This window comes from Cryptotermes secundus, unplaced genomic scaffold (genome assembly GCF_002891405.2).
Source record: "Cryptotermes secundus unplaced genomic scaffold, Csec_1.0 scaffold1799, whole genome shotgun sequence".
In the NCBI taxonomy this organism is placed as follows: Eukaryota; Metazoa; Arthropoda; class Insecta; order Blattodea; family Kalotermitidae; genus Cryptotermes; species Cryptotermes secundus.
This window is the reverse complement of record NW_019721788.1, coordinates 12192-35377: the sequence shown is the minus strand read 5'-3', so window position 1 is coordinate 35377 and position 23186 is coordinate 12192. Positions and strand designations below refer to the sequence as shown.

General features: G+C 38.8%; 1 protein-coding gene across 2 annotated transcripts in view; it reads left to right on the top strand.

The window, feature by feature from the left end:
- LOC111875815 (protein DEK) overlaps positions 1–22552 on the top strand; it is a 37486-nt gene extending 14934 nt beyond the window's left edge. For both annotated transcript variants that reach the window (XM_023872357.2, XM_023845599.2), the window contains exons 5-9: positions 2147–2332; positions 4858–5056; positions 7969–8172; positions 17767–17919; positions 18645–22552. In XM_023872357.2, the coding sequence (XP_023728125.1) occupies positions 2147–2332; positions 4858–5056; positions 7969–8172; positions 17767–17919; positions 18645–18659 (757 nt within the window). In that variant the 3' untranslated portion in view covers positions 18660–22552. The remainder of the gene's footprint in view (positions 1–2146; positions 2333–4857; positions 5057–7968; positions 8173–17766; positions 17920–18644) is intronic.
- The last annotated feature ends 634 nt before the right edge of the window (positions 22553–23186 follow it).

Below are 23186 nucleotides of genomic sequence, written 5' to 3'. Positions count from 1 at the left end.
GTAAATTATTTACACCATCCAGGGTAAAAGACGCATAATCACTGAATAAAATGACGCTTAAGATTTCAGGATGAGCTTTCATCCAGTGGCACAAATCCATACGCTGTGCATGGTCGCCTGGTTCCAGATGTTTTACCCTTTGATCATGGTAAGGATACAACTCTTCATCATGTAAAGTTCGCCACACCTGCATACGTGATACACCAATGCGAGAGGACATTCTACGAGTGGACAGACGCGGACTTCTCTGAACCATCTCAAGAATGTTCTTTAGTGTGTTTATCATTCGTACATCCTCCCTTTCAGAGTGCACAGAAACACTCGGAAGAGAACCAGTATCACGCAATGTCTGGTGAATTTGCGTAAATACACTTCGAGGTGGAATCCTTCGATCAGGATTGGTATTCTTCAACAACAGCACGTGCATTGCCACCGCAAAATCCACACACAAAATGCATATCACAGTATTCCACATGTGAAAACACAAAAGGCATTTCAGCAACTCCGCACAACTAATTTACCAACCATTCACAACACGGCCGCAACGTACTCTGTATGTAGCACATGAGCTTACAGCTAGTGTGAATCACAACACTCAAGGACAAACATAGATAAGACGTCTCAGCTGACAGGTACAATGCGTGGACCTGCCAGAAGACCACACTTTTCTCGGGCCATTATCTCCGTAACCGTTCAACTTTGGACATAGGTGTTTTGGGTTATATCGGCATACTTTAACATAAGGAACACCCTCCCGAAGTTTGGCACATTCCTCCTGGGATACCCTGTATATTGCTCTTTGTTCTTGCATTCAAGATGGAAGGCAGTGACAACATTGATTCTGAATCTTCAGGCAATGAATCTTAAACCTCAGAATTTTCTGACTTATCTGATTCAGAAGAAAGTGAAGTTTAAGACAGTTTTGTTGATCATCATGTAAATGTTACTGTTATGGAAACTAATCATTACACAAAGGAATGCATTCTAGGAAGTGTTCTGCAAAGATTCTCAAGGCACAAAGATTGACATCATAGAAGTTTTAGTGAGATTTTGAGGATTGTGCAAGGAAGCCAGTACTCGATTAGTGTTGGAACAAGAAGCACTCCCAATCCCCACCTTTCTTTCCAAGAGTTATGTCCTGTTGCTGTTTTATACTTCTAAAACAGTTCCTGCATTTCTCTGGCAGTGGTTCTTATGATCCAGCCACATGTCCTAATCCAAAACTAAACAAGATTTGGCAAGTTTTCTGTTCCTGAATTGCCCCTGAATGTGATGTCATTGTAGTCGAAAGTTTAATGCTATACAAAGGGAGGCTGGGTTGGATCCATCTTCTGAAAAGGCCAGATTTAGGATTAAAAGCATTTGCTTTGTGACTTAAACTAGGTGTACACCTGGCCCAGCATTACCAACCCCCATAGGTTGACAGCAACACTTCATGAGTTTATTCCACCAACCATCAAATAGGAAAGACTGCAAGGCAGTGTGTAGTATACTGCTCCAAGAGAGATGGCAAGGGAAAAGTACAAGGAGGGAAATACATACTACTGCAAGGACTGTGACGTGGATCTTATGTGGTGCCATGCTTCAGTTCAAACCAGATGCTTCTAAGGAAATGAATTTCCATTGTTTCTTGGAAAGTGTTTACTGTATAGGAAGAAAGGTCTTCATAAAATGTGTGTATTGTCTTGTATTATGTATAAAACATGCAATGTGCATTTGAAGAAAGGAGAAACTTAGAAACTTAAAAAAAGTAATTTCTGCTCTAATTAATCATGAATTTTTATATGAATATATAATTAAAGGAAGAATCTTCAAAAATTATAATAGTTTCTGTAATTAACATTGTGTGATAAATAATTATTTATCACACAATGTTAATTACAGAAACTATTACAATTATACATTATAATGTATCAAATCAGGAAAAGAAAATTAAATTAATGGTAACTAAAACTGTGATTTTAATTTCTTAAAATAAATTCTAAAGTAAATGTTAAATTGTTGTTATTATACTGCCTTTAATCTTTTATGTCATATTTATAGTGTTGCTATGTTAATAAGAAGTGTGCCTTAGCCACCGAGCATTACTTTCCTCAAATTGCCTCTTGCAGAAGTGGCCTTTGAATGATATTTTTCATTCTTACAGGTTGGAATCAAGGGTTTTAAAGAGTTTGTGTGGAATCTTAGACTTGGAAAAGAAGGGTAACCGTGAAGAAATAGCAGAAAGAATTGTTACATTTTTGCTGGAGCCAAAAGATTCAGGGAAACCTGTTCCACCACCTCGTCCAAAGAGGAGCAGTGCAGTTAAAGCCAACAGCAAAGGCTATTCAGAGTATGTTCCAATATAGTTGCTATAGTACATGCTACTGTAGAAGTTCAGTATGATGAAAGCTTGTTCTGTTGAGAATTTTCTCACGCACTATCAATGACATTATTATACAGTATTAATGAGAGCACTTTTTCAGAATTTCTGCTGTAAGAATTATTTCTTTCATTTCTGAATTTGTGTAAAAATGTTTGAAAACATGACTTCAGCTGCTACTTCCTGTTCTTCACAAGCCATTGAGCACCTGGCAGCATGGGTTCTGGACCTATTAAGAGTATGGATGGAAAGAGAGGAGCCAATAAGAGTTGCAGTCCCCAACATTCTCAGTAGGTGTGCAGGAGGATAGGTGTTCACACTGTTGCCCTGACATTTTCTCCATTAGGAGAACTACTATCAATCCAAATATCAGATGAGTAACTAGGACTTCTCTACTGAAGTGATTCATGATGTATCACAGGAAAAAAAGAACATCAATATATGTGGTCTTTTCTCTGTTAAAGTGAATTGTTATTGCACCATTCTTAGCCTATAGTCAGCCCTGGCCCTCTACCAGCTGCTGGTTTGAACACCTTCCAGATGTAGGAACCAATTTTTATCTTCTCTCAGCCGGTCAAGTTATATCTCTTTGATGGTTCATGTGTTGCAGAGGGGTTATTTGCTGTTTGACATATAAGTAATATTACAGGAGTGCTGTATCTGCTGTTTGTATGGTAAACTGACAACAACAGACTGACTTGAGCTAGTTCCAGTTTATAATTATGTCATGTCACAAGAGGGATACAGCCCTCTTGCACATAGTTAATTATCTTCTCAGGGCAGTGGCTCAGTCTAAGATCACAGATATCACAGTAGAGTAGGTACCGTTGGCACAGTCCTACCTCCAAGTTCTTCTCTTAACTTATTTGTGGAAACCCAGCCATCCTACCTGTTCCCTTCATCACCAATCAACACAGGCCTTTAAGTTTGTATTTGCATGAACTTGAAGGTCTCGGAGTTTATATAGAAGGATTCCAGTAAGTGTCCCTTAAAGCCTGTTCCCTATGATTAAGCTAATCCATATATGCACAGCAGTCAACTCCCAGGACTTCCAAGCCCCTGTAAAAGAAACATAAATAGTGTCACGTGTTGGGTATGTCACGTAACAAATAACTTTACATGGGTCTCGGATTTAGCGAATCTTTATTGGACACTCACTTTTACACACCTTACAATTATTACCACTTGCAATATCACTTGACTTTTGGACCAATACTCCAGTGCGACGTCTCAACTATCCTTGGCCGTGGTTGGATCTCAGCTGTCTTCGGCGACAGCTATCCCAATACTGACTTCTTGCTGTCTTCTGTAGCTCTCGGCTTATGTAGGTGTTCTGTGGACTGGATACCAGACACCATTCCTCACTATTTCATTTCTACTGTCCGCTGTTATGTAACGGGCACAACGAACTCTCTGTAGTTCATTTCTGGGGATACGCGTTCGTTACTTCTGCATTGTCTATGCAACGTCTTCCTGTTCTTTGCGTTACCATGGAAGTGCCTATTCCAAACTCACGTGTTCAGCAGTCCGTTGCCTCGGGAATGCTCCTTCATTGAGTTGGAACTCTGCAGTTTCCATTGTAGCCGTTGCGTGGCGATGGACGTAAGGTAACGTGTCACAATAGGAACCTAGTGGTTACTCTGACACCCTTTTTATTAACATTTAAACATGCAGGCTATTTGTGTTACTTTCAGTGCATGCTTTAAATAATGTGGAAAGGCTCATGTTAATAGGGAGTAAACATCTGGAAAATGTACAAAGTGAAGTAACACCACTTCAAATTGTGTATGCTGTCTTTTTCTGTCGTTTCTTGCTCGTAGGGTAGTACCAGATACAAGATAATAGTGTACGAATGTAGTTTCTGTGCTTTAACAGTAAGAGACTTAACATAGTTTTATTTTAAGTTTGTAAGAAATTTGACTGCAATAGAGGAAAAATGTGAAAGGAAAGTACTTCAATTTGGTCATAAATATTATTACAGTTCAGTGCTAGACCCTTTGGCATCATAATTGTTTGATGCGTAGTACCATACAGACATCGATGATTCCTACTGTGGGGTTACTGATATTCAGAGTATGAAGTCGCTATTAAATTCTCGAGGCTTTCTTTGGTCTATCTGTTGAGTTTAAATTTGACAGTATGATGGACATGTAGTTTAAGTATTATAGAATAACTTAATTCTCAAATAAAGTCAAGCGTTTTTACCAGTTACAGAGAGATGACTGCAAATATTTGCTATTTGATTTATGTATATTTAGATTGTAAACATCCTGTAATGAGTGTTCATTGTAGCATCATTTTTTCACTCCTTCATTGTACCTTCCACTGTAGTTAATGTGTATTATTACAAGAGTCTGTACTGACTAGTTATAAGTTGCTGTAATTTTTTAGTGAAGTGTACTTGGCAAATGGCCCAGTATATCTAGTTAAAGCTTGGTAGATGCTTCCTGTATTACCGATGCAGATCCATGTTGCAAATGTTATGGCTTTAACAGATCAGAAGATGAAGAGAAACGCCCAACAAGATCACGACGTGGGAAGTCAAAACGAGCAAATCTGAAGGAAGATTCATCGTCTGAGTCTGAGAAGGAACGCAGCTCTCGTGACAGGAGAAAGGCAAAAGAATCTGACAAAGAAAAGGACAGTGAAGAAGATATTGATGAGAATGAAACTCCAGCCAGTAGTGATGAAGATGTAAGTTTTTCCTGAGTTCTGAAATTTGTATATTATTTTCCAGGCTTCTAAGAGAATACTGTTAATATCATGTGATGTTCAGAATTGTTGACATGGTCTCTGGCAAGGAGTCAATTTTTATGTACCTTGTGGTTATTTAAGCACATCAAAATTTTTCAGTTTTTAAAATGAGTTCTGTCTCTCCCCACTACCCATAAAATTCTGCCACGAGTCATGTTCTGTTTCATTTTTGGCTTCACATAAATGTATATTTTGCAGTGCTACCAATGCATAATACATCGTAGGAATAACAAAGGAGCCTTCAAAGAATTGTCATTTCACCAAGGAAACATATCCTAATGTGCTCATACCATTCACCTAAAGGTCACGCCTGGCAGATCAGTTCCCATCTACTAATCCCTGTTTATGCCTTACAAAATAGCATTTCATATTGTACATGCTGTTCCCTCTTACAGAAATGTAGTGGCTTCTTTTGTTATGGGTGCTATAAAATTATTCTTGCCATTGAATAATTCTCAGAAAGTAGTGAATGAATCATTCAGAATTTGGACATTATTTTGATTCCATTCTAGAATTTTTAATTGTTTGATAGTTTTCAGTAAGCAAATTATTCGTAGTTTCGGTACACCAAACACTAAGCTGCTTCTGGAACATACTTGGTGAATGTGGTGAGGTGATGCATTCATGTGTTATAGGCACCATGTTTTAAGGGACATTGATATATTATGAAAACTTTTAAGAAACTGCCTCAGTGAGAAAAAAATGCATAGTGCAAATATCCATGTTCAGTCCTAAATACAGTAAAACCTTATTAACTCAACGTGCTCAGAACTGGAAAATTGGAGTTCAAATTAAGCAATTTTTTTTTCAGTGAGGATGTAACCTGTAAATTGGGTATTTGAAGTCCTGATGTTATGTTGTAAGCTGTGATTTTTGTATTTAATTCATAAGCTGTCATTATTGTTTATTTATTTAAACGTGTACTACATAATTCAATACAATTTACATAAAAATGCAAGCCTGCAAACAAAGATTCTTATTTGTTAGACTTTGATCCTAGTTTATTGCTTAAAGTATGGCTCAATTAACCTTTGTTTCAGAGTGTTCTTTTATGCTCTTGATACAAAATCTTGAATAACTTTAATGATTCTGTCATCAGTGTCGCTTGATCTTATTAGAGTTTGACAACAACAAGGCCATTAATGCATCTTTGCAAGCTGGGTGCACTGGAAGTGAATGCATTTCCTCTATAATCTCTTCTCAGTTTCCACCACTGTTGCCACATGCTTATAGCTAGGACTGTACAAACTTGTCTTCTGGTGATTGGGATCAATTTGTCAACATTGAGAAACTCTTCAAGTTTATTGGACAATTAATTTGACCTAGGAATTCCACCAACTTGTTTCCTTCATCTTCAGAACTTTCACGTACATTGCCAAAACACATTTTGCAAAGCAGTTTTCAATAACTACAGGCATGATGGATTCCTGTTGCATGGCAGGCAACAGTGCACATGGCATCCAAAATACTCCATTTCCTAATGTCTGCTGCAGTAACATTTCTGGTGATATTTGTGACAAGACACTTTCAATACATACAATTCATGCAGAAGATGATACCCCAGTCCAGTGGCTGCATGTAACTGGTGGTGTTCAGTGGCAAATACAACAGGCATACATTCTTCAGAGTTTGCTCCTTGTTGGCAACAGCAGAACACTGATCCTGTATTAAAAGGACATTCCTGTTCTGGACAGCCAGTTTGCTTTCAAAAGAGATCAGCCACTCCCTAGTCTTCCAGTTACCCATGCATTCATAGAAGATTTTCAGTTGCAAGGATAGCTCTTTAAGCTTTTCATGCAACATGATTTTTCAGACTTTTCTGGCAATCAAAGGCTGAAGTTTTTCACTATTATCTGCACTAAAACACAGTAGAACTGTCACTCTGTTCCTTATACCCCTTTCCTCCCCAATGATCATATGCGCAGTACAAGTAGAAATGAGGGAGTGGCAATATTGACATACAGACTCTCTGCTGAAACTTGTTCTTTCCCTCACCATCAAATCTTAATGTAGTTTGAGCGCTTCGTACACTTAAAATTAACATACTTTGGTACTATATGTAAATGAAGTAAATATGAGACAGTCAATTATTGCCTCCAACTTAGGCATCATACTTTTCCCCATAATGCTTAATGTAACAGTTGTGCATGCAGTGAAAGGAACTGGATGACGAACATTGTTAAATTGTAGTATATTCAGCAGAAAGTTTACAGATACAACAGAGTATGAACTGGAGTATTGTCAACACTGAGAATTCCGATAAAATTTGTGATGTTAACATGTCACATATAGGCTGGGGTGCGTGATGAGAATGACTAGTTCTAGTTCACATGATTAGATTTATTAGCACCTTGGTTACAACCTCTCGTAATCACATTTAAATTACAGCGCTATTGCTGATTTACACCCTTCATAATTCACTGTTGCTTGCATGCTAGGATTCGCAGTCTTCACTACAACAGTCTCACTGGATATCACACTCCCAGTATTACACATAAACACAGTCTGCTGATCACACTTTAAATCTTGGCAGGTCTTCTCTGAACTTCACATGGCTGTCACTTAAAACACTCTCACTGTTACTTAGACACTTAAACACTCTCAAATACTGCCCTGGTTATTCCTGGAATTTTGTTATATAGCCTCCCCACTGAGAATGCACAGGAAGCAGCATATTTTCTTGAAAAGAAGTGTTTTGTTGCATAGCAGCAAGTGCAGTGTGGCACAGCACAGGGAAAACACTTTTTTTTTATACCATGCCCACAGGTCTCTGTGGCTCAACAGCTCACGCATGGTGTAAATAAGCCGCAATATAATGTTCTCTTTAACAAGTTGGCTTCTGATTTGTATAGGAGCCAAAATCTAAGAAGAAGGGTGGTAAGACTACAGCATCTAATGCAAAAAAAGCATCTACAAAGAAAGCTACCACTAAAAAAACTCCAAACAAGAAAGCTGAAAAGAAACCAGCTCCTAAGAAGAGGAAATCTGGTAGCAAGAGTGATGACTCTTCATCTGAAGATGAACCTCTTTCAAAAAAGGCAAAGGCACCTCCAACGGTATGTATTAGTATTTTAACCCCTTCACTTTGCAAACACTGACAAGACAAGCCCCCAGTCATTCTACCCTCCCCCTTACAAACAAAAAAACAAACTCCGTGGTTTAAGTCCACAAGCGAACTATACTGACTAAGCAACTGCTGCTTATCGGCGAAGTTAATGCCAACTTCAGCAGATAGAGGGTGTCGCGTAATCAGCGCAATGAATCCCCATGGCCGTTAGTATCGATTTTCTAGACCGGAGCCGCTATTTCCTTGAAATAGTTCCCCAGTTATCATCACGAGGCTGAGCAGACCTCATTCCAGACCCACTACTTCTCAGAAAACATCTGATAGCACCGGGAATCGAACCCAGACCTCTGGATCTGTAGCCAGGAACTCTGACCACTAGATTGCAGGGGTGGTCACTTCCCTCCCCCTTGCAAGTATTAAGTATTGATTATGTTTGGGTCTTTGATGGGAGTTTGTATTGTGATGATAATACGGTAAAACTTGGTTATAGCAACATCGGTTTCTGCGAAACCTTGTCTATTGCGTCAAATATTCAATGGTACGAACTAATTCCTCATAAAGCAACTGTTTTTATACCTTGCTTAGTAAGACATGCACAAATGCATCAACCTTGTATGTAACATCATTTTCATTCCTGAATTTCTCTGATATGGACATTGAACGTAATTTAGAAAGTGTGTATTGGGAAAGTAACAGGAAACAGATGAAGATGACTGATTACTGTACTCGTATCTAGGTACAGTAAGGCACAACAATTGATGTAATCTACTGTAATTTGGTGAGTAGGCCTACCTTTAATATACAGTATTAGTGCCGTGTGTATTGTCAGTGAAAAGCGCTGTAATATGTCTTTGATATTACACATTTAGGCAATTCCACGTTAATGTTACGTTAGTCTGTACGTAACTACGTATTTCACTAAAAAATGCAACATTTTAACTCGGTTTTTGGTAGATTTTTACGTGACTAACATAAGGCTACTGTGGAAGTGCCCATTTCAGTTACAACGACATTCGTTTATAATGACACTATTTTTAGGTCCCTTTGATGACGTTATAACCAAGTTCTACTGTATTTAAATATTTGCAGCGCACACAATGTCAGTGTTTTTCATGGCTGATACACAGAATGAAGTTAACAAGATGAAAATATCTTCATGATTTGTGGAGATATCCTGCACATGAGACAGGTTCACTGTAGATTGGTTAACTCAGGTAGTATAGTGATTAGGCTATGGGCTGAATGACGATCATACTAGAATAAATTTTTCTTATTTCCACAATGTCCAGACCAGCCTTGGGGGCCCACCCACTCTCTTTTTCAGTGGGTACCAAGGGCCTTTATCCCCAGGGTAAAGTATCCCTATCCAGTTGCCAGTATTTAGTGCTACAGCTTAAGAATGACTGGAGATAACCTCTGCAGAAAGGCCAAGTTTTAATGTGGACCATAGGACCAGTCCTGTACTTTTTCACTATGTGCAGGTTGAATCAGCATTTCTGTAGTGAACAGTGCACGGCGTTTATTGAATTATGAACAAGGGATAGTATTGTACAAGTGTATTAGATGAAAAATCATTTGCTAATGTGATGTTACAAAACTGGAAGCCTTATTGAAAGAATAATAGCCAGCCTGGACTCAGGAGTTCTGCTGATGTGTTCAGCTACAAGAGTAGCAAAGAAAGAGGATTTTTTTAAGCCACTGAAGCTTCTGAAAAGTTTTTTATAAAACATGCATGTACAATATGAGTAAAAGTAAAGCTGTCTCTGTAACAGGCCATGAAGGCCCATAGGGTTGTGAGACGTTGAGTGCACAAGATAATTTTCTTGGTAGCTCATTCAGTATAATGATTAAGGCTACAGGCAGGATAACCAAGGAATCGGTTCAGTTCCAGGCATCTGCAGGAAGTATTTCTCCTCTCCACATTGTCCCTACAGTCGGGCCCACCCAGCCTCCTATCCAGTGGGTATCAAGGGTTCCTTCCCTGGGAATAAGGTAAATGGGGCATGAAGCTCATCACTCACCTCCATCTAGTGCCAAGGTTAATGTGTAGAGCTATACATGCTCTCCCATCATGTACCAGTATGGTATAATGCTTTATTAGGTGCAAGGACAACTTTACCTTTACCATATAAAAGAAAATTTTGGGCTTTGCTGTTTACTTCTCCCCTGTTTTGGGTGTATTGTTCAGAGGGTTCCTCTTGAAATAAATGCACTATGAATAAATACTATTGAATAAAATTTAACTTCCCCTTTATGATTTTCCAGTTTTCTAAGTTTGCCACTGGGAATGGTAGCGAAATCATTCAGAGAATCCATAGAGGCCACTATCAGGGGTTCCCAGTGTAGTGGGAGGTAACCAGTCACAGTGTATATTACATGTTGAATGAGTGGGCATGTAATATGCATCCTATTGAATGATTTATTTTAGGAGAGAAAGGAAAGTAATGTAGCCAGTCTTCTCTTACAGTATCTTTGGTGGTGATATAGCTTGTTGTTTTTCATCGTGCTTCACTTGTATCTTTTAACACATTCAGACCAAAACATTCGAGGCCTGCACAATACCTGTTAGCCAAGCTTGTTTGCAAAATCTAAAGTAGCTTTTCAGATTTATATCTCTGGTAGTTCAGTGTCGTCTGTTTTTTTTAATCTCCTGATTACTAGAATATGGTACAGAAAACAATGTATTTAGGAATAAACTGCATCAAAATGAATTGTGACATGTCAAACCATTGTTCGGCAACAGGATATGGAACGAGGTTATGCAACAGTAAGGAAAGTGGTGTTTGTCCGTGCCGTGCCGAACGCACTGGTTGCTGTGCAGAGTTGCAGTAAACATCACTTGGCAGCATTGCCCAGTAATGCCTCTGTAAACATGGTGATTACGCAATAGTGAGGCGAGGTGCGTTTTCTGCTGTCTGACTGAGTGTTTATAAGAGTAACTGGAATGCTTAAGGTCAGTTGAAGGCTGACAGTTGCCGAGTACAATTGAAGTCTGGAAGGACTATAGCAGGAGGAGTAAATGTGACACTGAATTGTGTAAGTGAGGATAAAAGTGTGCAATAAATATTTGCCAAATCCAGAGCAGCGTGAAGTTATTCGTCGTGTCACATGAGAAACATGTGACAACTGATATTACAGAAGTGGGATACAAACTTAAACACGCCTCAATTTAAAACAAATAATTGAATTTATGAGTGTGTTATACTGCCGCACTATGGAGATAGAAAAAATGATGGAATGCCTGCTGGCAAAATTAGATGCCCATAGGAAAGCCATCCAAGAAGAAATAAAAAGCAACTGAGAAGACAGGAAGGCCAACCAAACCAGAGTCTGATAGGCAAGCCGAAGGAAGAGAGCTAAAAGAAATGATGAAAGAGATGATGACCGCAAACCATGCCCAAACAGTTGTAAAGCTTAAGGAGCTTGTGGAAGAAATGATGTCGATTACCCGAAAAGAGACGATGACCTGCAAAGAAACGATGGAGACACGCCTAGAAGAGAAAGGGCCAACCTCAGTGGAAACAAAACCTGAGGTGGTACAACAAGACAAAGTCCCCAACGAAGATGCCGTAGTGAAACCGGTCAGAGGATGGAATAGGAGCCATAGGGGCAAGAAGCAAGTTGCAGGGTGACACGGGGAGCCGAAGAAACTGACCAAGGAGATTGTGGATCCCAGATGAAGTTGGCTGCCACTTGCAGGAAAGTGTCCCGCCATGCAACAGTGGCATGGTGCAAGAGGAACATCTTCAGAAAAAATTGTGGACCACGGAAAGAAGTAACCACAGCCATGAGGAAGATTACATGCTGTGCGGGACACAGGCGTTACGGACGAAACAATGGCAGTGTGGTACTAGGAGCCCCGAAAGAACGGATGCTTGGGAGGAGATATCAAACGAGACCTGAATGCAAAAATGGAATTAAGGACCGAGGCGGCAAGCAGCCGCTATATGAGAGAAAGAGGAGAGCAACCGCGATCAGTATTGGAGGGTGCAGCTCAAGACAGCTATCACCTCTGGGAAAAATAGGACCGGCCTGTAAAACTCTCAAGAAGGCACTAGACCTGAAATTCGTGAAGAGAGCAACAGGATGTTTGGTGGGTTTCAGAAGGTGAAATAATCGACACTGAGGAGGTATCAGCATCCTCTGGAGCAACAGAACATGAATTGGACCATGTGGAGGGTTAGGCCGCCTCTGAAGCAGAAAAAGAAGCAACATTAGCGTAAGAGGAGGAACCAGTAATATAGAAGCACCGGCCTCCCCAGCTAGAATGAGTGAAAGATAGTGAGAGAGAGAAAGGAAGCACTTCTGATGAATGTGATAAACTGGGTCTCCTGGCACGGTAGCAGTAATCTGCTCAAGATGAGCTGGTCCTAAGGAGAGAGCGGATGTAGTGGTTGGAGAACGGACAAGAGGAAGAAAAGAAACATCGAGCCAGACAAAAAGAAGACATTGCAAGTACAACCTTGGAAGGAAAGGACCAGTGATGCACTGTTAGGCTATTCGTGACAAACAGCCTTAAGAAGAGAGCAGTGTGATGTCAAACCGTTGTTGGGCAATGGGATATGGAATGAGGTTACGCAACAGTAAGGAAAGCGGTGTTTGTCCGTGCTATGCCGAGCCGAAGCGCGCTGGTTGCTACGCAGCGTTGCAGTAAACATCTCTCAGTAGCATTACCCAGCAACACCTCTGTAAATACAGTGATTATGCAACAGTGAATCGAGGTGTGTTTTCCGCTGTCAGACTAAGGGTTTATAAGAGTAACTGGAATGCCTAAGGAGTTCAGTTGAAGACTGACAGTCGCCGAGTACAGTTTTAATGTGGAAGGACTATAGCAGAAGGAGTAAATGTGACACTGTGTATTATGTAAGTGTGGATAAAAGCGTACAATAAATATTCGCTAAATCCAAAGCAGAGTGAAGTTATTTGTCGTGTCACATAGGAAACACGTGACAGTATTATTACTAATATGCTTCTCAGCATCAGTTTGTAAATCAAAATTCTCCTGGCAGTGAGGAAATACCATCTCAGAATCATTGTTCCTACAGGACATGAACCTGGAACACTGATAAATTAATTTCTTCCGCCATACATTGAAGACAGAATTGGAGCAATTCTAAAATCAGATGGGAAAAAGGATCAGTATTTGAAACATATTCTAATATGAAATGAATGATATAATGAAGTGTAAGTGAATGAGATTCTGCTGTGGTTTAACATTGGTCTACAGATAGGTAAATAATATTTTGGAACAGTGATAAAGAATGTAAGCCTGGGAAATTAATATAATTTAGGTATTTCACTGCTCACTACCAACCTGTCAGTGAGCAATTGAAATCCCCAGCCCAGGATTTTTAAATGTCAGGGTACTTTAAATGCGTTCATTTACCACCAAAATCCAGAAACACTCTGCTCATAAAATATGATACACAGGAATATGAAAATTTGTATATACCTTCTGGAGATGTTTTAGTACACTCAGAGTGTGGTACCTGGTACCACATTTCTCAGGATGTAGAGGAACATCACACTTTCGACAGTACCGCCGAGTTTCACTAATTATCTTGTTTCTTTGAACAAATTGTACATCGTCTTGTCAGACTATTGTAACCCCTCATTGCTGGAAATTTCAGCAAGACACGATCCTTTTTCTTGCCATATAACTGAAATGATGGGTCCTTTATGGGAGCTATTTGGTGGAAAACATCTGGAGATTGCATTGAAGATGCAGTAGAAGCTGATTCCATGCTTTCAGGTTATGGAGGAATATTGGATAATTCCTTTTCACTTACCAGAAGTAAGCTACAGGGCACAGTTTTCATGAAATCCAGATATCCCGTCCTTCTGGATTTGCATTTACAAATGGTTTGGAAGGTATTAAATAGTGCACACTGGAGAAGACAAAAGCACTTTCTTTGGACTCATCAGTTTTCCTCGTCAAAGGGTACTGGACTGCATTGTACACACTGTGTATAAATGTATTATAATCAGTCGCACATTCTGGGTTCTGCTTCCTGCCAAATTGTTTTCACATTTGAGGCATTTCAGCAGGATGCACATTAGATACTATTATGGTTATGACTGTTTTGTCCTCTACGACAAAAGAAAGGGGCACACGGTAGCGTACTTGGTTGAGGCAGTATGCTACAAGCCAGAAAGTCGCAGGTTCAAGTCCCGATTAGGTCATTGGATTTTTTTCAATTGGCCTAATCCTTCCATCCACACAGTGGCCCTGGGGTCGACTCAGCCTGTAACAGAAATGAGTACCAGGAATATTCTTCTGCCATCTAAGAGCCAATTGCCTAGAAAGTGTGGGAACCTCAATATATCACAACCCTATGTGCCTCCATGGCCTGTTACAGAGATACCTTTACTTTTTATGACAAAAAGAGCACTTCCCTGTCCCTCCAAAATGTCATTTCACCTTGCTTGAGGGTCTTCTGGTGATCTTTGAGGTCACATGGTATCCCATTATTTTGTGTAATTGTTCCACAGACACATAAACTTTGTTCATGCAACTGTTTTGCCATGCAGACAATGTTGTAGTAATTGTCCATGTACACTCTGTACCCCTTTCATAGATAGAGGTTCAGAAGTTGAAAAACTATGTCTTCAAGTGTCATATTACTGGCATCATATACCACAGTGTATAAATATATATCCTGACACTGAATCGCACACTGTCATGACCATAATGCCATAGTGTGCAATTTTGAGTGGGTTGTGCAGCCAGAGTAGATTTATTTATTATCCCAGTCACATACTTCGACCCCCAAAATTTGTTCAGTTCTGACACTGTTACTAAAGGTTTGTCTGAAAATGTGAATGTTTTGTGGAAGGGCGTGGTGTAGTACTAATCACTTGGCTAGCATGCAGGTTAGTTTGGTCACAGACATACTCAAGAAAATTATTTGTAATAAATAAGTTCACAAAAGATATAACATCAGTGTTCCAGATGTCAGTATTCAGGCCTGCGTTTGCTGTAGATGGTAGAAGAGGCGGACATAGCTTGGTGATGTTTTAGATGTGGCCTCATCTGTAACGTTAGTTATCAAGGCAATTTCTGGATAGTCAGGCCTTCATTCATGCTTGATTCACTGGAATCAGATTCTGGAATTAGTCTTCTGAATCTTCGTTAAACACTTCACTTCCAATATAGAGGTTATTATTGAAGTGATCCAGTATTTGATCTACTAATAAAATATCTATTTCAATTACAATACTATAAACTGACATACAAAAAGAAAGACCATTGCATGGAGATTTATCGTCTGTGAATGAGGTGTTCAGTATGACCACCATTACGTCTGGCAGCTTCTTCAACAGAAACTGTGATACTGATTACTCGATGGCAATATATCCTCACATATCTCGTTGCAGGACTGAATGATTATTACTCTCAATTCCATTATTATTTTTGGAAAAAATCTTTTCATTAAGGAATCCCCAGAGTAATTAGTCACATGGGTTTAAATGGGGACTGTTCAAGGGCCAGTTCTGTCCACATGTAAAACAGTCAGGAAATCAGTTTGAGATGACATGCGAGTCAAAATTGTCATGCAGAAAGTCCAAAACACGCCGTGTGTGGCCTGGCTCCATCCTGCATGAACCACTGAGTTTGTAACAGCAGATCTATAGCAAGAATATTATATTTTTATATTTTAGTATCCTGTTGCATTGAGTCATTAGCCTTATATATTAAAGTACACATCAATAATGCAACAATATAAAAGACATCAAGGATGTGTCACACACTAAAATGTATTTTAATACTTTATGATGTTAAAATAATTAAAATATCAATAGGGCACTAAAAGTATACTAAGACTATCTAGAAAGACCGCACTAGTGACACACAAAAACTACCAGTAGCTGCAAAAGAGCGAAATGACTAGTCATGAGATTGACCTAAACATTGACATGCATGGGAGCACGGTGAACAAGTGAACAGTGCGGTGGTCTCCCCAAAAAGAAAAATCGCCTGATGATGGCCCACGTGAGGCCAAAACATGTCGTAAAACTAGAAAAAATACATGTAAAACTAGAGACATTTCAGAAATTTTGATAATCACTTAATATATAAAATATACTCTTAATGTCCTATTGACATTTTAATGATTTTAACATCATAAAGTATTAAAGTACATTTTATTGAGTAACATATTCTTGATGACTGTTATATTGTTGCATTATTGATGTGTACTTTAAGGTTATAGCAAGAAGGTGAGACACAAAAGTATTGCAAAACATGCTTAAATAGCACTCACTGTTCACTGTCTCTTCAAAGGATATTGGCCCTAGCAGTCCATGACTTGAGATGGCAGTGCACACTGTAATTCTAAGTGCATGGTGCATCTTCTCATGAATCACATATGGATTCTATGACACCCAAAATTGCATGCACATTTTGTTTATTAACCACATCCAAGAGGAAGCGTGCCTCACCAGAAAACCAAATATTGCTTTGATGTTTGTTTTGAACTGCAAGTTTAAGAATCACTGTCATTTTATATGGATACGAATTCAGTTCACTTTTCAGTATTCATTGCATTGATTGTCTGGATATCCCAAGTTGTGCTGCAGCCTTGTTTGTTGATTTGTTCTCCGGAGAATGCGCAGATGAAGGCTGGCGATGTTTCCTCTCCAGCACTGAGCTATCATTATTAAACTGATTATATAGTTTATGGATTTTTTTGGGAATGAAGGTGCCCATCATGTTTGAAAATGGGCATGAAACCACCTCTGTGTGACCACAGCAATTCTTGTTTCAGTAAACTGATTTTATAAATTGTTCTACAGACAAATTCCTTTGTCACTCATTTTGTATAAACTGGCACATGAACAGAAACAGCATGACACTAGCGCACTCAGTAAGAGTAAGCACTAATCTCGGCCATGCTGTAGCTCAAGCGGTTAGTTGCTGGTTTCCCACCACGGCGGGTCTCGTCAAGTGGTATTTGTGGTGGACAAATTGGCGCTGGGGCAGGTCTTCTCCGAGTACTTTGGTTTCCCCTGCCAATCTTCATTCCATCAATTGCTCCACAATCACCCTCACAATAGGCAAGAAGTGGCCGCAGTAAAAGGGACTTAATCACTCCCCACTAGCAATAAAAGAAAACTAATTTCCATGATGTACTGTGTCACCATGTTACAAAATGTTGTTCATGGCATGGTTGAATAATTAATACTAAATCAAATACTGGATCCTGCCATCCTGTACGATCCTCACACAGTATCTTCTTGCTTGCCATGATGTGTGCTTTGTTTAAAACACGAGACACAAGCAGACACTCTTGGGAACTGTGTGCTTATTGAAACAGTAAAGCATGAGGAAAGACAGAGAACTATTACATGATATTTATGGTCTTGGAAATATTGATGCATATGCCATCTTATGTATATAGCAAACAGCTATGCTATGCTATATAATCGTCTGAATGGGAAATATTCATGTGCATTGCTATCCGACCAAAGTTGGATACAGTCCCCTACATATGAAAACACTTATGTGACCACCAATCAGATGTGAGACCAAAAGTGGTAACTATGAATATATGTGTGTGTGTATGTGTGGTAATGATTTTAGGATGATGAAATCAAGACATACGTCAAGGAGATTCTAGAGGGTGCAAATTTGGAAGAGATCACAATGAAAACTGTTTGCAAACAAGTGTATGCTCATTATCCAGAGTTTGATTTGGCCCATAAGAAGGATTTCATTAAGACAACTGTGAAGTCGGTAAGTGAAAATTGTTGCTAGATTGGGAAGTTGGTGTGTAAGGTCTTGGTATAGGTGTAAGTATACCTGAGTTCATAGAATGATATAGTAAAGTGTAGTTTATATGGCCTTATACTGTAAAGATCATTGTGATTTGAGGAATGAACTTACAGCCTCTATTAGCGGCCTCTGTAGTCTAGAGGTAACGTTCCCACCTCATGACTCGTNGAACTCGCTTGCTCGGCGGGACTGATGGTACGCACCATTTATCGGTAGGGTGTAGAGACTGGTAGAATATGATAGAGGGAAGCACAATAGATCAAACTGGTCACGGTGCATGGGTAAACCCACCCTCTCTAATTAACTAACTAACTACAGCCTCTATTACCAGCTACACCATTTGACTTTGGGATAAGAAGTTTTACTGAAATAAAATGTTGATATTAAATATGTAATGTGTGGTAATAACAAGGCAGAGATTTCTGAAACAGTAAGTTTACAATTCTATGAAGCTGTCTGCCATCCTGTAATACATAGTTATATATATATCTTAATTTCAGTTTGGCACAGGTTTCTAAGTTTCTGTGTGAATCATATTCTTGTATAGGAAAATTAGAGCTTAATAGTAAACTGCAAAAGTTGTACACAGAAAAAATTTATATTTTTTCACATTTGATTTTCATGACACTGCCATAACTGTTGTATGTGTTGAAATAAATTGATAAGCTTTTGCTTTTCTTTTCCAGTTGATATCAACATGAACGGACTTCACCATGTGTGTGTGAGTGTGTATGTATGTGTGTTGTAAAGTGTACCTGCATTATGAATGCATACAGTGTAAGTTTTATTAAATTCAAACTTACCAAGAACTTGCAATCAGACCTTGGATGACAGTGCTTATATATTTTTAGTGGTGGAATTTTTTGTAACTGGTTGTAATTTGTTCAGTATTTGATTGCTCTGACATTCACAGGTTCTTCTTGTTGGCCAACCTACATACTTTTTCCAAGAGAGAGAAATATTATTTTGCTATTACACATTCAGTTGGTTGAATCCCATATAATGTTATGGTAATGATCGCTGCAGTTGTGATGTATGTGTGGGGACTTGATGGAATCTTGACATAGTGGATATGATTGTGTGAGTGATGCGATGTTATATTTCACTCTGTAGTGTTTAACCTTTCCTGAGCTATTTTGTAATGTTTCTTTGCACTTTGTTGATGAGACTCTTTTTGTTACTGGGCAGTTTCATCCTGAATATGTTTGTGGCTTGGCCAACATTTAGAAAAATGGTCCTGAACATTGTGTCTTGAAGGAAGAGGTGCCATAAGGGGAAAGCTTTTTATCAGTTTTAGAGAGCACTGAGGCTTGTTTTGTGAGATTTTTGTAAAGGATAATTTAAAAGTTTTTAACAAGTATTCATAGTTGTCATGCACATTATGCAGTTATAATGAGTGAAATACTAATGTTTGGACAATTTTGAATAATAGCATTTGAAAAAAATAAGGCATGCAATATTAAGTTTTCCCTGTGCTTAATTAATTACCACACCATGAAGGAATGTGGGGGAGTGGAAGCTTTGTTCTGGACTGTAGTACTGGATGAGCTGTGAGCTTCATGCACTGGCTACTTTACCCCTGGGGAAAGAGCCCCCCACCCTCCCCATTACCGACAGGATAGGCCATACAGCCAGTCTGGATGCTGTAGAGGAGTGGGGAAAGATTTCATGCCTCTTCTGGGAATCAAATCTCAACATTCAGCCTGTCGCTATCCCAGCTCCCACAATATACCATTTAGTGTATAAAATTAAAGAATCTTGAATTGATTTCACATTGCTGCTTATTTTCAGTCAGTTTTTGATAAGTTACTGCTTATTTACACAAGCTCATTTGACGAACGTGTGTATGCATACATGTGCGTGTATTTAGGTTCATAGTGTAGCTTTTACAAAATGTTTTATTTGCAATAAATATTAAGCATCTCTTTCTAAATAACAGAGTACTACAAGTTACACATCTTTCCTTTCCAGTGATAACTGCATAAAGTTCATACCATGATAGAATATTTGCAGGCAGATAGATTTTGATCAAAACTTTGAAATTAAATATTTTGCTGTTTAGCCTTGGGATGGGATTTTAAATTTTGTTTGGTGAAGTGTGTATGAATTTTAAATTCCAAATATCTCAAAATAAGCAAAACTTGGCTATGAGAATTAGTTGTATACTGTCTGAAACATCTTTAATGTTGTGTCGTCATCAGATAGCAACAGCGATCGTTATATTGGCATTAATAAGTTACTATAATGTTTTAAACACATGATGGGAAACAAGATCGGTATACTGGGTATCTCACTGGACACAGAACATTTCTTCCATAGGGTTATCTACTCCAGTTATGACAACCTCAGAGATGTCGGAGATGAACAGTAGTGGTGAGTTGACAGTATTAGTTGATGACTAAAATATAATGAAATCCTCATATAAAGTTTGTTTTTGGAGCTGTAGATTTGGACACTTAACTGACTAAATCTTGAATGGAGGTAATTTAAGATGTGTTATTGACTTGGAAGCATTGAAATTTAATGTAAAATGATGGAAAGCCTTAAATTAAGGAAAATTGAAAGGGGGTTCAACTGTAGTGTGAAATGCTTAAAGCAATGATTGATTCTTTATTTTGATTGTGTTTGAGTACTATTGAAGGTGATGAAATTTTTGTGAAGAAAGAATATAGTGTGCGCACATGCACATACAAGAAATAACAAGCCAAGACACAATTATAAATAACTGTTTTTCAGGTAGTGTTCCTTATGGTTTAATTTGAGGTTCCTCATTTTTTATATATATCACACATCACAGGTGTTTAGAATGAACTGATGACGTGGCCTCTGACAGTAGTGTAGTGGAGCCTGAGGCATTGCAGTAACAGTTGTGTATTGCAAATGCTAATTTTGTCAAAGATTGCTGTATGGATCATGAAGGCAAACTTAAATTTTGTTTTTAAGTGTATTTGCTATTCGATATGCATTTTAATGGGATGAGTTGAATTATGATGTGTGTTGCTTTGTATTAGTCCAGACTTGCACTGTTCATACTAAGTATGAACTCCTATCTGGTGAGATAAGCTTGAATAGAAGCAGTATTAAGGGTCCCCATGGATTTCAGACTTGTGTGACAGTGGCAAGCCCTTACTTTAAAAACAAACAAATATGTGTGAATGGTTTTGATGTCATTTTGCAACCCTCCTTTGTTTAGGTTGGGAATCTGTTCTGTCTTAGTGCAGGAACATTGACAAAACTTTTTGTAAGAGGTACAAACATAAATAGCACTTACGGGTATTTATGGCATGGAAGAGTTATTTGCTGTAAAAACATTTTATCAAGTTTCCCAGTAGTATGTGTTACAAATAGAGTGCACTCTGACAATACAGTATCTCACTTCACATGACTCAAAGAGATCTATATGCAGTTGCAAATCACTAAAACATGTTCTATATACAGAGCTGTAGCTAGTTTTGTACCTTTTCATTGCTAAACAATAACCTTTCTCCCTTCCACGTCCCTTGACATGGTGGGATTTTTTGTTGGTGTACCAGGATCAGTGTTACTGCCTAACAGCTGACAACTGATCACCAGAAATGAAGGAGCCACAGCTTCATTGCCCAACCAGGATTATTATTCTTTGCAATCCAGCATTCATATCTGTGGTAGGCAGCATTTTGTCCAAGAACCCAAGGGTTTCATTTCAGACATTTGTAATAATCCTCAGCTATAGATGTGACTGAATTTGATACACTATTAGGGAGTGTTCAGGGCAGGAAATAGGGTAACTTATTTTGTTCCACAAGCTTTGAGACACCATCTTGTGCCTGGATGCAAGACATTTTCAGTAGGTTCATTATAATGTTCCACAACTATGCAGAAGTGGAGAAAGTGTAAATATTCAATGCATTCTGACTTTGCATACCACTTTTTGCCACCTATGTGCAGTGTTGCTTGATATTCACTCTTCTCTTTATTGTATATTACTACATGTTTTGGCCCAACCGGCCTTCATCAGGTGTGCTGGTTGTTGTGATGAAGGAATTCGCTGCTCACTGTAATGCTGTTGTTTTCTTATGTAATTACCTCAGACTTATTCTAGGTTATGTGGGTTAACATGCTGTTGCCATGGACATCTTGGCTTTTCTGTAATATGTGATGGGTTTTATTGGAGTTTTATTTTAAGGGACATGTTTATGTATATTCTGTGTGCATATCAGATGTTACTTACAGTTTTGTTGGTTTATTGATTTATCTTTGGTTTGATATGGGGTTATCCTGAATGTTTTTGTTGGAGCAGAAGCTTGATGTTTGATTGTCAGCCATTGTGGTCGTTGGTGGTAGGTGTTTCTATGACGTTGGCATTATTGATACCTCTGATGCACACAACATGCCCTGCATGGGCACCTGTGGAGTAGATGTTCATGGTTCATATACTTATGCACTCTATAGTGCAACCAATATCTTTATGAGATTTTCATACTTCATGTTCTCTTGTTCACAACATAGTGACTTAGCTACATATTTCAGCATGAATTCATATTTTGAAATGCTAAGACAGTTTCCTTTTTATTGTTTATATCGTTTGTACCTGAATACATAAACTATGTGGAGAGGTTGTCTTTGTTTTACATTAAATGGATCAGTAGCGTGGTGTTGCACTTCACACCAAATCATGCCTCCCAGAAGGAAACTTGGTAGTGCTAATGAAACAAAAAAAATATAGTTCTGGTCTGCAAGCAAACTATACCGGCCGAGCAACTTCCGCTTGTCAGCAAAATTAGTGCCAACTTTGGGGGATAGAGGGTGTTGCATGGTCAGTACAATGAATCCCCACAGCCGTTAATTTCGGTTTTCTAGACCAGAGCCACTATTTCCATGAAATAGCTCCTCAGTTATCCTCACAAGGCTGAGTGGACCCTCTTCCAGACCCACTACATCTCAGAAAATATGATAGTGCCGGGAATCGAACCTAGACCTCTGGATCTCTAGCCAGGAACTCTGAGCACTAGACCACAGAGGTGTTCCGGTAGTGCTAATTGTTATTGAAAAGGAAGGGACCCTGGGCTCCAGACAGTGATTCCAGTTAATGTGGTAAGCTGAGTCATAGAAGACAATGAGCAAGAAGAGCTGCAATGTGAAATCAATGAAGTGGGGATCTCTGCAAGAAGAAAACGGGCATTCACATATTTACAGGATTCCTTCAGTTTGTGAAGAAAAATGAAACCCTCCTCTATCAATAAAATTTC